This window comes from Labrus bergylta, chromosome 3 (assembly GCF_963930695.1).
Source record: "Labrus bergylta chromosome 3, fLabBer1.1, whole genome shotgun sequence".
NCBI lineage: Eukaryota > Metazoa > Chordata > Actinopteri > Labriformes > Labridae > Labrus > Labrus bergylta.
The window spans coordinates 28,604,811-28,622,479 of NC_089197.1; the positions used below are offsets into that span (position 1 = coordinate 28,604,811).

General features: G+C 37.6%; 1 protein-coding gene across 1 annotated transcript in view; it reads left to right on the forward strand.

Annotated features, from left to right (window-relative positions):
* ush2a (Usher syndrome 2A (autosomal recessive, mild)) overlaps positions 1–17,669 on the forward strand; it is a 192,969-nt gene that overhangs the window by 50,995 nt on the left and 124,305 nt on the right. The window contains exons 20-29 of the mRNA XM_065953099.1: positions 280–443; positions 780–938; positions 1,064–1,292; positions 1,910–2,033; positions 2,149–2,296; positions 3,864–4,145; positions 5,308–5,483; positions 5,797–5,944; positions 12,864–12,970; positions 14,066–14,189. Of these exons, the coding sequence (XP_065809171.1) occupies positions 280–443; positions 780–938; positions 1,064–1,292; positions 1,910–2,033; positions 2,149–2,296; positions 3,864–4,145; positions 5,308–5,483; positions 5,797–5,944; positions 12,864–12,970; positions 14,066–14,189 (1,661 nt within the window). The remainder of the gene's footprint in view (positions 1–279; positions 444–779; positions 939–1,063; positions 1,293–1,909; positions 2,034–2,148; positions 2,297–3,863; positions 4,146–5,307; positions 5,484–5,796; positions 5,945–12,863; positions 12,971–14,065; positions 14,190–17,669) is intronic.

Sequence of the window (17,669 nt, forward strand, 5' to 3'; positions counted from 1 at the left end):
GGATGGAAGGGAGGGTCTCCCTCGTAGTGTTAAGGTGAAGACTCTCACTCTCACCTTTTAGACACACACATATATACACATAGACACATAAAACCAAGTTATAATTAATCTTTCACTACAGACAATATTTTTTTTATATACAGTACTATTGATCTAGGCCATATATCAGTAACATGATTTGTATCAAAAGTCACAATTTATTTCCTTAATAAGTTATCTGACAATAAATCTGTAATGCAATAAGTTCATTATCTTTTTTTACCCCCCATGTTTGACCAGGTGCCAGCCTTGTGAATGTGACCCCTCAGGAAGTGTCAATGGTTCATGTCATCCAGACTCGGGGTTGTGTATATGTAAGCTGCTGGTAACTGGAGACAAGTGTGATCTATGTCAACCTGAAGCAAGTCATTTTGACCCTGAAAACCCCTTTGGCTGCAGTAAAGGTCTGTATTACATGCTAACGCACACACACACATACACACACACACACACACACACACACACACACACACACACACACACACACACACACGTTATTGTACTAGGCTAATTGGTTGCCTGTCGCCTAACTTTTGAGGAAGTGAATGAGTATATTGTTAAACTTTGTCAAACATCAGCAAAGAATGAATGTATTTGTGATTTAATAGTCTGTTTATGCTGAATACATTTTCAGGTCTGGCTTGCATTGTTGATATATTATCAACAACACTGTAACACATAATCAACAGGCTAAAATTGTAAATGTTTTTGCCTCTAACAATAATATACTCTCTGTTTAGCACCCACCCAGCAGCCTGCACCGGTTGGTTTTTCTCTCAGTTATTCATCACTTCATCTCTTCTGGTATCCACCTGATTCCCCAAACTCAAACAAACTCAACTACACTCTCATGAGGGATGGACAGTCAGTGTTTAGCACACAAAGTCATTATCCTTTCAGTAAGTACCCACACACAAACTGTGATAACCTTTCTTACTATTTAAATGAACATAAAAAAACAACTTGTTACTTTGATTATATATATTTTTTCTTTACTTATTTTCTGTCTTGCCTCTTCCTTCAGGCCCTGAATCATTTGAAGACACTGGTTTGCTTCCCTACAGCAACTATTCCTACTGGATATTAACAGCTAATGTGGCCGGCTCAACCATAAGTGCATTAGCCTCATACCAAACGTTAGGAGCACCACCTGAAGCACAACAGCTCCATTTAAACCTTGTGGGGAGACCCGGTCCTACAACTGCCAGCTTTAACTGGAGTACACCAAGAAATGACACAGGACCAGTGGAAAGGCAAGTAAGACGGGAAAGGTTTGTTGGCACAGCATTCTTACTACTGACAGCAGAGATGTTGACTGAACAAAGGGGATTAGCTGGAGAAAAGTATGAAGGAAAATGTTGTTTAAAATTCTGTTTTTCTCCAGCTAAATTAAAAATATCTTACATCTTTGGAACATGCACAGTTTGACGGAGGTGAATTGTGTGGATATAAATGGTGCTAGGAGAATCATCCATTGATATGATACAGTAGTATACTGAGGGAGTTTTTGCATTATGGATGGAGTTTAAAAACTGGATCAGTCTAGTTTACAGAAAAGGACTGAAACATAAAAAGTTTGAAACAGGATGTTTTGTATTTCTGCACTAGTTTCTTAATATTTACCAATATTTTTTTATTGTTATTTTGTGGGATGTTTTGTCTATTCGTTGACAGTTTATAGCTAGGAGACCATTAAGAAATTTGGGGACATGGATTGGGATGACTTGCAAAAGTGTCTGGTTCAGTTTACATTGTACATGTGGGGAGACCTGTGTTAGTCCACAGGCCTCTGTTGCCTGCTCTCTTTTCTTTTCTTCTATAAGATAAAGAATATTAAAACTGATTATGGCAACATTTTTTGGCCCCACAGGTTTGTTTTATCCTCCACAGAGTCATCTAATGGAGCAGAGTCTGTCATTCACTATACAGGCTTATCTACAGAGGCTGTGGCAAGTGGCCTAAAGCCCTTCACCCAATACACAGTTATTTTGGAGGTGGGTGAAATAATTTCTTATTGAAATAAAGTTAAAGTAGTGTTCTTCAGCTCCAACACAAATTCTGCATGTACACCCTACAAAGTGAAAAAGAAAAACATCATCTTTTCTTCAGGCATGCTCTTCTGGTGGATGCACTGCCACCCTACCACTGTCTCTTCTGACAGCCTCTGCCCCCCCACAAAACCAGCCCCCACCCACTGTGACTGCTACAGGACCTCATACACTGCTTGCATCCTGGGAGCCCCCCAGTCAACCTAATGGTAGGACCCCAAATGAATACATGCATACTGCAAAAATCATGTAGGACCTCATACAATAATCTCACTTAAACACAAAACTATACACACTCCCACACAATTAAGAGTGCACACATGCATGTGTATACATTGTAGGTATGTTAAAATGACATGACATATGAATTATTAATGTTCCTGTCAGAATGAATAATACAGTAGAGTAATCAAACACATGCACAACACACATTTGTAGCTAACATGAAACACTAGCTAAGTCTTGTGTCTTTAGGCCTATATCCCTAAAGAAGTATGAGAATCAACAAACACCACTGAACACACATACACGCGTAGACACACATACACATAAACACCAAACTGAAACTGCCTCTGGTAAATCCAGAGAGCTTTGTAATGGCTCTAAGGCTCAGTGTTATACAAAGCCGGGTAACCCGGGTTTCTCTGTCTGTTTGCGTCTCTCATTTTTCCCTTTATATTAATCTGTTTCCCTCCCAGTGCCATACTAAGCATAAGCATCACTACATTTCAGTGTATCACCTTCATTTTCTATGTGATCAAGTCATGTATATATTGCTGTTATCTGAACTCATCTTTAATCTCAGTCTGACGTTTTATTCTTGGTCTGTTCTAGCCTTGTGTCTTTTCATGAACTCAGATGAAACTTCTAGCAGTTTACACAAATAGAGATTTAACGAACACCATACAAGAGTAAACGTGCCCTCTTCAGTTGTTTTTTGTCCATGCAAGATTTCTCACAGTTTCCTGTCTGCTAAGATAATTCAAACATCAGAAAAGACATTTACTGACATCAATGATAGAAATATTAACCACTCTCTAATCTTCATAATAATATCAGTTGTTGGATGTTATTTATTGACTGTAAGAGGAACAGCTGTACCAATGAAAATGCTTGAATCATTTGTTAAAAAATAAATAAAAAAGCTATATACTTTTTTGTCCATTTTCCATTTACCTATATCCTATCATTTATTAATTAGATAGGAAGAAACATGGTGAATTCTGTAAAGTCATAAAGGAATATTAACAGGGCATTTTCATGGCTAAAAGCTAATTTGCAGCCATTTACCAAGAATTTACTGTAAAGGTCACAAACGGTATTATGCAAAATACACTTTACCATGTTTTTCTAACACTAATATGTGTCCCTAATCTGAGAAAAGTGCATCCTCTCCATCTTTTGCCTGGATCCTCTTTATAGAAAATGGAGTGCTCAAACAAGCTGTTTTGAGATTTTCCCTTTGTGACATAAAATGTTTTAATTTAAAAAAAACATTTTAATTGCAGTAAAGTAAAAAAGTAACTTTAAAAGGGATGGCTATAGAGTAGGAATAAGGTCTCTAGTTCATATGTTATTCTTTAATTTCTTTATTGCAAACAAACTGAGAAGGCACCGGGACACTAATAGGATTATAAAAGTTGAGTTATTATGGAAAAGAAAAGTTGCGTTGTATTTCTCTACAATTATTTAAAACATCACTATTTAAGTGTATTTGTTCTAGATAACAGAACTCTTATGAGCTCTTTTTTTTTAACTGGTTTGCTTTCTGTTCAGGTGTTATCACCAGGTATGAGGTCTTTCTTCGTGGTCCAGTTGAATTGCAGAACCTTTCCAGTCTTACTAATGAGGAACAAGTATTCCTCAGCTCTGGTTGGCTTGACCAAAGTGTTTCAGCAGACGCACAGCTTACCAATAAGAGCAAAGTCCCGCCGCCTGAGAGCAGAACCACTGTAGCAGACCTGCAGGCGTTCTCCACCTATCAGATGAGAGTTGTGAGCAGCAATGTGGCAGGAAATGTGTCATCGGATTGGACCACAGCACGCACCATGGAGGGAGGTATGCGTTACATTTGATCATGGTGAATCTTCAAGTTCGCACTTGGATCATGATGTGATTGTATTTTAAGTTAAACAGATTAGTACCTGAATTTGACTCTCTAATACTGTAATTCTGCTCTGCTGTTGTAATGTATGTGAGCTAGAACTCAAGGTAGAAGACAAGATGAATAAGCAATATCAGATAATGGCTATTGCTTAAATCTGAAAATGAGATGTTATTGCTCTGTTTCTCTGGTTGAAGTGCTTCAGCCATAATGACTTGTGAAAGCTGTGGTGTTGCAGTAAATCCAGGATTTCTTACATTTCTTCAAGCAGAGGAATGAAGCACAAGTAATTGGCAGAAAATATTTGAATAATGTTAAGGACATCAGTAACCATCAAACTATCAAAAGAGTGATCATTTGGTTAAAATCTTCTCACCAGAGAACTTTGCTGATGAATGTTTTAAGGTATAAATTATATTGAATTTAAGAAACTAAGTGTTTGTCAAAAGGAGTGTAGAGAAAGGAAGTAGGGAGTAAAATCTGTGTGTGGGGGAGGGGAAACTCATTAAGGTATTTGAATTTCAAATAGATGATATGGCTCATTAAGACTAAACGATTGCCTCCAACATCACTCTAAGCTATGTGTCTGGATAACAAGCATATGATAACACCATTTTAAACGCGGCGAGTGTGTCAGTGTTTGTGCGCGTACATGTGCTGTGTTGGAAAGACAGAATATGACTGTGGTTGTGTCGCCCATGAATCACATTTCACAGCGTATTTCACAGCTTGATGCCATCAACAGTAGAAGAAAAGGATCAGTCTCTCTAATCTGTCGTGTAATAGAGGCTCTCACAACCATAAAATTACAGAATACTTAAATCCATTTGGTCCACAAAATATCCACTTAGTCTTAATTTTTAATGTGTGTCTTTGTGTGAAAATGTGTACGTTATTTTCAAATGATATGTGTTAGAGGTTAAAAATAGAGGTCTTAAACCTTACACTTCAGACTTTAGCAGATTGCCAGGATTGACTGTTTAATGCATCTTTTTGAGCTCTATTTATTTAGCTCCTCAAATAGAAAACAGAAATTCATTGTACTAGCTGTTCCAAAAGTATAATTAACTGATATATTGTAGCTTGTGATGTGTCCATTTTAATGTATGTTTCTAGAACCAGAGTTTATGGCTCCTCCAGAAGTGTCTGCACTATCCTCCAACGCTCTCAATGTTACATGGAGTTCTGCTGAGGGTCGAGGGATCATCGCCCGAGGACAGGTTACAGAATATAGGGTCAACTTCATCACTAAACAGAGCAACAATCCCTACGCTCCCCCTCTTATTAGTCAGGTAAGACATGTGCAGACTGACAGGATAGTAATAAATGTAGCTTGATTAGCCTCAGTTTATTAAGCACTCTTTAATCAAAGCACTGATACCCCACAGATTATTTTTGATTTAATGTCTTCAGATGGTCACGGCCATTGCACTGTTAAAGGTGAAACATATGTAGAGCTACTTCACTGTAAAATGTGTTTACAAAGTAAAAGTGCTCAGGTTGGTTTCACTTCTTTTTTTTTATTTTATCCTTTCTTCGCCCTCGTTAAAGTTAATCAGACTTTTAATTCTAACAAGAGGCTCCCTCTTTGTGTCTCATTTTCAGGTCTTACATAAGGCAGGACCATCCTTTCCACCTGTTTATGTAGTGGAAGGACTGAAGCCTTACCATGTGTACAACTTCACTGTTACACTCTGCACAAAGAAAGGTTGCATTAGCAGTTTACCAAGCTCAGGACGGACCCTACCAGCAGGTAAAAACAAAAATCAATAAATACACAAACCTAAACAATAACAGATATATTATTTAGATACTACGGGCCCCATCGTACGCTCAGCGCATTTTTCTTATCTTCCTCCTGATGCAGTTGTAATTTAAACGCCCAGCGCTCACGCAAATGAACTTCTGCTCCTTTTAGCACACAGGGGTGTGTTTGTTTCAAAATGAAGTGTGGTCCTGCGAAAAGCTGATGCTTTAGAGGAGGCAGAAAACAACACCTTTGACCACCTAAAACCTGGTCTGAAGTCTGTGTGCAGTTATTATGTTCTTGATATTAAGGAGACACATTAGATAGATAGATACGAGTTCACAATGCACATCCACTGAGTTACAGACTGGATGCAAAGCAGCACACCTACTCCAACGGTTAATATCAGTGAATTTGCTCATACATTCAAATTGAGTTTTAAATGGGACAGAGGGCTGAAGGACTTTTGTTCCTGTTTGTTTTCAAGTTCTCCTCCTTTCACGCCAGCTCCAATCTGGGTTCTGTGTTATACACACAGAAAAACTTGCAGAAGCACACACACTCACACACACACGCATGCAACAGAGAGTTGGATTTATAATGAATCTTATACATAACTATGTGTGCCACCGACAATGGAACCCACAAATATTAATACACACTGTCCGGTGTCCATTAAGCACTCAGAAGAGAATGTAGCCAAGGATTCCAGCAGAGAAAATAAGTAAATAATAATAATTCATCTAAATATAACTTCAATAAGCCATCAACATATTTGATACAGTGTCCTGTGTGTGTTCTGTGTGTTCAGGAGCACGATGCAAGCACAGAAGTTTAATGAGCAGGCCGGAGTTCCGTCTATCACAGAATAAAAAATGAAATCTGCCTTGTAAATAGAAATGTGTCCGCCTGCAGGCACACCTGGCTTTTAAAGGGTATGAGAGCTGACACTCTGATTGGTTTGATTCATGTTACGTGTAACACACCGATGTACATTCAAGTCTAATTATCCATCCTCTTTTCTCAGCGCTGTGCTCTCTTCCAGATTGTGCTTAGTGCAAATATCAAAATAGTCTGACACGCCCCAAATCACTGTGCACCACATGCTTCAGACAGCAAGCTTTACGCCGTCAAAATAGGGTCCTAAGATTCTTACTATAGAATAATCATAACACAAATACATATTCTAAGTTTTTTATGGTATATGTTTATTGATAGATAATGCAGGTTAGCCCCATGCTGCATGTGATATGCATCCCTATCCTGTGACATATGAACACACACATCCAAGCACACATAGTCAGTCACTGGGATCTCAAGTGGCGACAGCATCGTGTTAACCAGAGGAGATATTCATGATGCTCAGCAGTAAAAACAATTTACCGTTAATTACAAGGAGAAAAATGTGGCGTTACACTCACTTCCTGCTGGCCATGAATCACACACACAGTTACTGAAACACACATACACTCTCTCTCCCCTGTCCCTCTCAATCTTTTGGATTAATAACCATTGGGGAAGTAGAATGAATTAGCTGTGTTTAATAACTCAGAAATAGTCATAATATAGGCACTAATTGATCAGTGCAGGATAACACATACACACACACACACACACACACACACACACACACACACACACACACACACACACACACACACACACACACACAGAGTGTGTCTTAATTCATAACAGTTTCCCTGTGTCTGTCTCGTGATGACAGTTTGTTCTAGCTCTCTTTTTTTAATCAATCTATCATTTCTTATTCTACCTAGAACTTTCAGTGAAACACAAATAGCACATAGAAGCAGATGAGCATGAATCACTCAGCTTTATACATAATACATAATACACACAGGCGCACACACACACACACACACACACACACACACACACACACACACACACACACACACACACACACACACACACACACACACAAACAAACTTGACCCTCCGAAGCAGTATTCCATCTGTTCACTGATAGTCTTTACTCTGGCTGCTTGTTTTATGTTTTTTTTTCCCTGTATTGTTTTTATTTATTTTTTATCTTTTAGGTGAATAGACAATGGGTGCACTGAGTGGAAGTGAAAAAAAACAACCTTTCTTCTATAAATACATGTTTAGGGATTCAGGCTTTTGAACAAACGCTTAACAACTACATCTGTTGACATAGTAAATATCTTCATTTCATATGATTCTCAAAAAGTCCTTCCTTGTGTTTATTGTGATGAATGATACTTCATATTGTAATTGGTGGACTTTTTAAATGTATTTTTAATGGCTACATCTGTTGACACAGCGACAATGTTTATTTCAAGTGATTCCAAAGACTTCTCTTGACTGTAATACAGTACAATACAATATGGCTTATTGTACCCAGTTGGCTTTTTGAATGTATTTTTAACAGCCACATCTGTTGCCACCATTTCGTTTTATCCAATGCCAAAGATGTCCCTTGTTTCAACTATAAGAAATGATAATGGCATATGCCGTTTGGCAGATTTTTTTTACATTTTTTTTTATCTCAAAACCATTTGCGTAGCATGTGCCACTCCATTGGGTATTGAGCTTCTGTGGTAGCTCTGCACCTCATGCCACAATCTCCTTTAGAATTCACACAGCATTTATATTAGAAATACTTTAAGATCTTAATCGAAGCAGTTGTCCTTTTTGGTAAAAAAAAATGTTTTATCAAATGAAAATATACTCGTATCTGCCTGTGTGCCCACCTACTGTATCTGTCTACCTGTGCCCAGTCTGTCTGTGGACATATTGAGATATTGTGGCTTGAAAACAGAGAAATATTTGTATGCATTAACCCACAAGTGACACAAGTGCGCATCTCTCATTCACAATGCTCTCCAATGATCTTATCTTGCACAATGAGAGAAGCAGAGCTCGATGTGAATTTTAAGGTGAATACTTGCAAAAGCTTGCCTTTTTTTGAAGTTGCTTACTTTGGTTTGAACCTGTAAACAGTAGGAAACGGATTAGGAACAAATGAGCTTCTTCAATGAAAAAAAAAGAAAGTTGGTAAAAATCTGGATAAAAAGAGAACTGAGGACTTTTAGAAATCTGTCCAAATTTTCTTTGAAATTTTCTCTTGAAATTCTTTCTCACAGAAATTAAATGATCATTGAGATATGTCCGGCATAAAACTCTGTGGAGGAAATTATCCTCCATCCGGTTGCACTCCTGGTAAGGTGTACTTAGGCGTGGTACTGTTGCATTGATAAATCTACCACACATAAGGCCGGGCCATTAGAGCCAGCCACCATCTGCTGTAAGTGAGCAGACAGCATCTGCGAAACCACTGGAGTTACACCAAAGCACATGACTAAACATTAGCGTGCACGCTGAGACAGAAGTAACGACACATGGGAAGATGTGTGTGGATGCATTCGCAATTGTTTCAATGTGTGTGTCTTTTCACAAAGTTATCGATCACGACGTAAAGTGAGTGGCTAATCAGGGCCTGATGGTGATGTTTTATGTATCCTACATCCATAAAGGCTTGTTCTACAAGACATACACACAGAGAGACATACACGCATACACACTCACACTGTAACACCACTCAACAGAACAGGAACTTTATTGATTTACGCATAATTGGCCTGAGGCCCTTCTTGAGGAGAGAAATATGCATGGCAAGGGATCGCCATGTCAATAAGTGGCATGCTTGTGTGTGTGGTGTAACTGTACGCTAAGAGCCTGTTAAGACATGTCAGTCGCTGTAAAAACAGAAAACACACACACATGCACAATTGCTCCTGGGAGCTGGCCCATGATTTAGCTGCTTCATTACCATGTCGGCAGCTAAAATTAACCTTTCCGGTGGACTGTTAACCTTGTGTGTGCGTGAACGTCTGTGTTTGAAAAAACTTGTGATAAGGCAAGTGGCTTTCGTCAAACTCAATGTGTCACATTGTTCAGCATATTTCAATGAATTAACAATCACATACGATAAATGAATACATGACACACACAGAATACAGGACCGTGAATTATGATCCTTCTGATCATCAGGGAGAAAAGCTGTTACATAATAGAAGACATCTCACCCACAAATATTTACAGGGTTCCTGCACTTCCTGGAAAACCAGGAAAACAGTCAACCAATTTTCCAGCTATGAAAAACAAGTTCATTAAAGAAAAAGTGAAAAGTCCTAGAAAACCTTTTGCTGCCCTGGATAATTATTAAAACATCCTCCTAATTTCATATTAGAGTTCCCCAAAACGAATACCAACTCTTCTTTTAGTCTTTATACTGCTGCAACACTTGAATTTCCCCGCTGATTATTAATCAATAAACGATTATCTTATCTCATCTTCTCTTAACATTGTCATCCGAAAGGCCTAGATTATGTGAATGATTATATTAAAGAGTGACAGTAGTTTATGGACAACAGTATTAAGAATACGCTGTAAACACCCCCAAGTCACATCACAAAGTAGCACCTCCAGGCTTGCTGACATTGAGGTAACATTACAACTGTAGAGGCTGAAACTTCAAATCATGTGAGAAATATTAAGGTTCAAATGTAAACATACGAGTCACTACTTACTGTTTTTATTAGGTGTTAAGATTAACGTTGCTTTTTTCCCGTCATGTTTTAGAGAGTTGAATAATGTTTACTTTGTTACCATGTTTAGTTTAATCGCTAAAGTTTGTCATGCTAGCTCGGTTTGTGTCATAAAGTGTTGTGATTGTTGGGAGAGTTTGAATGAGACATTGTGGTAAAAATAATGAATGGCCAAACTCTGAGCAAGTCAAACGTCGGCTAAATACTGGCTAACGGTACTATTTATGTTGTTGTTTTTTGCTAGCAATGTCTCCTCAAACACTTAACAGCACTGTTTTGGTAAAATGACCGTATCATGACCATAGACTGTTAATACCATGATCATGACATGAAATGTGTAACTTTTGAAGTGGTGTCACATAGTGCCGTTAAAAATTCTACGTAATATTACTAATAAAGGGGCTAAAGGGTTTATTGGTGATAAACTGGTAAGAGTCAGTTCACATTAACACATTTAGCACATTACAAACTCAACCTTTAGGTTCAAGCCATCAATGTCTGAAAAACAGTTTTGCTGCTGTTTTTATTTTTATATAGATAATTATTTATAAATGATTGATGCAGATTTGCAGGACAAATGTTCAATGTTTTACTCTGAAAATGATGATTGTCTAGCACTAGAATGTAGTATTATAAACCATTTATGTTATAATTGATCTTTTCTGGTTTTTTTTGAGAAATTAATGGAAAAATAAAAAGAGACAGATGTTCAACAAACATATTGGTCCTGCACATGTTGAAAGATATTTAGGCCTTATACTTTAACATTTATATCTAAATCTGTTTTCAATCATTTTCTGTTTAGTGCAAAGAACAATATTCCTGTCTGTGTCTAAGGCAGCTGTTGGATTTTGTACTACATAGTGTAATAATATAATCAGCTTAATTATCCAGCCTGTAGGTAGGTCTGATAAGACAAGTGTGTAGTTTAATTTTCAATTGTCAAGTTATAACACGAAAGTATGTGAATGAGTCATTTGCAACTGGAAGACAAACTTTATTTCTTTTTTGAGCCAGTGCAGTTAAGCTGCTCTTTGAAGTGAACACACTGAAGATGATAACAGATGTCCAGTGCCATTGTGGAAGTCAATCTGTCATATAAAGTGGCTGAATCAGTAATAGTTACAATAATAATCGGTAATATATTACACTAAGAAATGTCGCAGTTTCACAAGCAGACGTCATCCAAGGACACTCTTGCTCAATGTGGTCAGTCCAGTTTGATCAAGGCTCAAAGCCAGTGGACTGTGGTTCATAGTGACTCTGGGGAGAGGCTTTTGTTACCTCATCTACAGACAGGCTTAAGTCGGGTACACACTACAAGATAACCGGCTGGATATCAGTCCCGATTTCCCCCTGCCGACTATAAGCAAAGTCAAGATTTTTCGAATGGTTCTATAGATTATCTAAGATAGATTTATGCCAGACTTTATGACCATTATCCCAGATATGAACACAAACAAAAATTACTTTACATCAAACTTTACATGAAGCAATAAACCACTGTTTAAAACAAAATGTGTGTTTGTGTGTGTGTGGCACAGTCAGTGTTCTAAATGTCACCATAGCTCAATTTCAATAGACTGGTAAGTTATCGATTGGCAGTAATTTATGGTTTGATGTGCCAAGATGAGCCGCCTTAGACAAGCTGTCCACTACCCTTTTAAGAGCTCTATTAGAACTCACGCTAGAGATGGTCCATGTGCGTGTCACTGAGAGCTAATTTACTCCTTCCACAGACCATTTAGACCATTACTGAAACACACACACACACACACACACACACACACACACACACACACACACAGAAACACAACGATGGAATGACACTTAATGCATACACAACTTTCCAATTTCTACACCAGTCCATCACTCTATACGTTTCTCTCTTCATTCTTACATATCTCCTCTCACCATATCAGCTTGTCTCTGGTTGATTTATTTATGATACAGCATGGAGCTGCTCTAGTGGCTCCCAGTATGTTTCAAAGGGACATTTAATTTAACATCTAAAGTGAAGGAAGGAAAATTAAATTGACCCTCTGTTAAATTTAATGGGACGTGTGTCCAGTCTAGACATACAGAAGGTGTGAGAAAGTGTGCTATAGAAAGAAAATAAGAAATCATCAATTTTTTTTTTTTTTTCAAACGCAAAGATATTGGAATGTTTTACATTGCTAAGGTATACGCGTGGTCATATTTTAGATACACTGAACAAATATTAAAACAGTAAAAGTCAATTCACAAATCCACGTGTTAATACAATCTGATTAAAGTAATCTGGAAGGTTGTGAGTTGATATTCAGTTGCTTTTTTTTCTCTCTCTCTCTCTCTAGCTCCAAAAGGACTGTCTCCCCCTAGGTTACAGCCTGTAAACGAAACTACAATTCAAATCGACTGGGAACCTCCCACCCAACTCAATGGACCACACCCACTGTATCAGGTCTGTATGAATATTAGCTTACATAAAGTATATGCCATTTGGCATTGTTGTTAAAATAGTATTATGTCTGTGTTTGGTTAAGAAAATATTATATAAAACCTGTAGGCAGCTGACTAACTGTGTATGTACGCTGGATAAGTCTATAGAAATGTAAATCAGCCACTGTTTTTTTGTTTTTGAAGAAAGGAGTTAATTAACATGCTCTAGATGCAGGGGTATTGAGAAAAAAAAACGTGTTGGGTTAAATCATGAAATACATAGCAGTGTCATCTTTGTAAAGGTGAAATGTGGTGAAATATATTTTTAAATTAAATGTTATATACTTTATTAATCCCTGAGGGAAAGTTCTGGTTTTATACTCTGTAATGCTCACACACACACATAGGCCCTAATCACACACATGTGCAGGACTTGTGGACATGCATTAGTGGAGAGATGTCAGAGTGGGGCTGCTACGCAGGGAGCGCACCAAAGCAGTTGGGGGTTCAGTGCCTTGCCCAAGGGCACGTCGGCAGTACTCGGGAAGTACCCTTGCACCTTTCAGCTACCAGACCAACTTCCATATGGTCTACATTGGGACTTGAACCGATGACCCTCCGGTTCCCAACCCAAGTCCCTACAGACTGAGCTCCTGCAAATTTGAAAAGTTTTGCCTGACAGAAAATGGAAACAGTAAGGGGGCAATATTGAGCCATGACAAACCACATTGGATATAAGTGGGCCTTGAAGATCAATTGTTCACAGAAATAGAGAAGGTCCGATGAGTTGTTTAGGAGCAGAGCCACTTGAGAGTTCTACTGGAGAACCTAACCTGATGAAGCTAGTGATAAGATAAGTACTGTTTTAAAGGCAGTCTAACTGAGGTACCACCATCGGCTGATACAAGAAAACCATTTGTCATGCCAAAACCCTTTTTTTAATAATCAATGTTTTTTATAGAATTTCAGTAAATTTGGTTGAATTGACCACAGTTTATGGTTGCTGTTTCCTCGAAGTAATTGATTTAGTATTTTTGCACATCTAGGTTGTGTGTTACATCTGAATTGTTGATATTATTTTCATTCATGTTTTACTGTGACGTATTTCTTGTTTCAGGTGGAGAGGACAGATGTCTCTCTCTCTGACCCAGGAGCTCAGGTTGTCAGAGGAACCAGATTTGCAGGAAACGGTTACTTCCTGTTTCCCAATGACACACTTCCTGTGAACACTGACTTCACAGGTGAGTAAAGGTGTCCAAATACTTACTGTCTGTGTAGGATTAACAAACTGGACGGCATGTCTGCCTGCCTTTTTTTATTTACATTATTAGACTCAAGTTTGGTCGCACATACGCGTACATGCTTGTCTTTTGGTACATTTTTATGTAGTTCAGTGATTACACAGCAGCGTCTCAGACTTCTTTTGACATTTCTTTAGAATGACTTCTCCAGTCATCTTAAAGGACAATTATCTTTCTGTTTACCAGCATCATTAGAGGGTTGAGCTGCACAGCCAAACATGTTCTGCTTCATCTGGAACATCACCCAGTCTGACGCTCATAATTAATGACTGCTGATACGAATCAGTGGGATTTGCGTGAGCAAAGCTCATCGATGCCACTTGAGATCACTTCACTGTCCTGCACCAACCTCGTATCACAGGCTATGTTCTCTCACATAACGTTTAAATGTGAAACACACTAACAAACGTTCTGAACAATGTTAATTGTACCAGTGAAAAATATTTTTTTAATAAAACTGATGGAAATTCCTAACTCAGCTGATAAAGGTTCAATTTTGCAATCCTTGTGACCATGATAAGCTGCAATTGAGTCAACAAAGCTCTCTGTGTTGGTCACATAATCTTGTTTATCCAAAAAACCCTGTCCAATTAATTCTGAAATATCAGGAGCTTACAGCACAAATAGTACCTCAGTATCCAAACACTGACCACAACTATAGGGTCTAAGTCCGACCTTTGAGAGGCCTTTTAGATTGGAGGGAAATAAAGATTACATTGAGTAAGAAACGGGTTGACAAACAGGGAATAGGAGTGTTCACTTTTTTACGTGTTTTCTGCTCGACTTCCTCTTTCCGTCTTATAGTGTGTTTTCATCCAAAGACACATAAATATCATTCTTCACTACTCTGAGAGGTTCATTAAAAACACTGTAGCTGTGAAGGCCCTTTGATTGTCACAGACATTTAAAACCAATGAAAGGAAAGTATTTGGGGAGGTAAGCCACTCTAAAAGATACAAAGTAATCTATTTAAATCACAATAATAACCCTAAAATAACTTGTTTGTTAAAGAATACTTCATTAATATGAACTAATTGGTGACTTTCCTTAAAGGTGAAAAATGCCTTGTTTCATCACTACGTTTTTAAAATTCAGAGTCTCTTCATTGATGTTGGTGCACTTTAATTCTGTCATTCAACATTTTTATAGTTTAGCAATCATATACTTTATTACAGCAATTGCAAAAAATATAAAATATTTTTTTATATTATTTTTTGGTTTGTGTGTCATCTGAATGTACTGGATTATGTGATGGATTAAGAGGGTGTGGCTGAAACAGAACATGCAGAATTTTCTTGATTATATTTAAAGGGACCACAGATCAACTAGCTTTCTTTGTTACAGCTGTAACCACACTTCTAACCTCCTATTTATCCCCTTCTATCTTTTCTGTGAAACATCACTTTCAGTGTTTTTTTATTTCCTGTATTTTTTGGAGATGGTAGTTAAGAACGTGTTCTGCTCTCTTATGACAAATCTTTCATCAAATCAGGAAAAAAAAGTTAAATATAAAGAAATTCTCACACTTGTCTTACACTGAATTCATATTTTTCAAAGGTCCTAACTTCTTGTTCATGTTTCTCTCTGTTCCTTGTTTATTATCCCAAATCAACAAATAATGATTTCCTTTTATCCATGGTCCTTGAGCACAAAGGTAAATAGATCCTTCGGAATACTGTAAGCAAATAGATGATGACTTTTGCTTTTGAGGGGATGCCTCTTAACTCCCCACTCTCCTCCTTCATAAAGGGTAATGGATCAGACAATCACTTTCAGACCGGATCTATTCTGGACCATGAATGTGTCGGCAGTCCTCAAACCATCGCCCTTTACAACCATCAATACTAATAGCATCATCTACAGACAATTATTCCCATCGAAGCGCATGGAACAGAGAACAAATCAAAGCCAAATTGGATTATGAATGTAATGCAGTGTAATGCCCCCTCGAGAGTCAATTGATCACAGAGGAGAGACTCGTCAATCGTTGATGTCTTGTGGAAACCTAGTAACTCCTACAATGACAACTGCTCAGAAATGTTTTTCTGAGTTTAGTCTTTGTATAACTATTTGATTTGAATCTAGAAAACATATAGTTATATTTTTGCTTTACATAAGGTTGTTCTGCGTCTTAAGAAAACTTGACACAACCAGTTACTTTTCTCATTGGTAGCTTTAATGTTTCTGTGATGGAAAAAGCAGATCATCATTTCCTTTTATCCACCTAAAGCACCATTTAAGAATATTAATAATTAGTTGTCTCCAGAAATGGTTCATTCAGACTGTTATTGCAGGCTTTCTCGTTACCTGTCCATGTCAATAAGGGCACATCTGTGCACAGCAACGTTTTAAATCATAGTTAAGATTTTGCCTTAGAATAAAATGGCATTTGACCTTTCACCTGTCATTTTATGGCCACTTTATGAAAATTATTTGTGGCCCAATAGGTTGTTTCCCATATGCAGTTATTGTGATAGAAGTGGGTGTTTTTGCCCATTTGTGATGAATGATACTTCTTAATGCTGAAAACATTTAGAGCACATAAGGTCAATATTAAGCACTCTGAATCTTACTTTAGATTAAACAGGATTATAACCATTTGCAATTATGCTGTGATATGAATACCCTGTAAGTGCTTGTTTCCATAAATGCATGTTAGTCCATTCATCTTATCTGTAAAGCCCCTTTATCTAAAACCCATAATGTGACTTCCTCATCCCCTTGTCCATCTTTGAATCAAGGTTAAGACTTAAACACATTTCTTTAAGTCATCTATTTAAATGGATACTGGTTCAAGTCTTCTCTCCTCATTAGTAATTATTTCGTATTTTAGCCTGAAGTAGGCGGATTGGAAGGAGTAGGATGTCCTGCTCATAATTTTGCTGTCTAGATGTATTTCTACAACTCATAGTAAATAAAAAGGGATAAAACATCAAAAAGTTAAAAAAATGGACAAAAATGTATTCAGGAACAAATAGATTTGGATAATATCCAAACACGTCTAATACAGTACTTTGCTACATCACCACTGCAGCAACTGAGCAGGAAAGAGGGAAATGTTAAATGATACAAATTATTTTTCCTTAATTAATATGATTGATTGCCAGGCATTGACGTTGAGAGGAGAGGGGGAGAAATGTGTGAAGGGAAAGTTTGCACAGACATCATTAGTTTTTCCCCATTTAAAGATTAATCAGAAGAGGCTGGGCTCTTTAATTCTGTCATTTGTATATTTAATGGGCTGCTGCAGAATCTATGGGTGTAATTAGCTAGCTGCCGCGCTCTCATTAATACGCCAGACTCTGATTAATGCCAGCACAGAGCTAACATGACTGGAGTTATTCAGGTTATGTTGTGTAGATGATTGCACACAACCTCCACTGTTTACTGAGACAGAGAGAGGAGAAACAATACAATAAC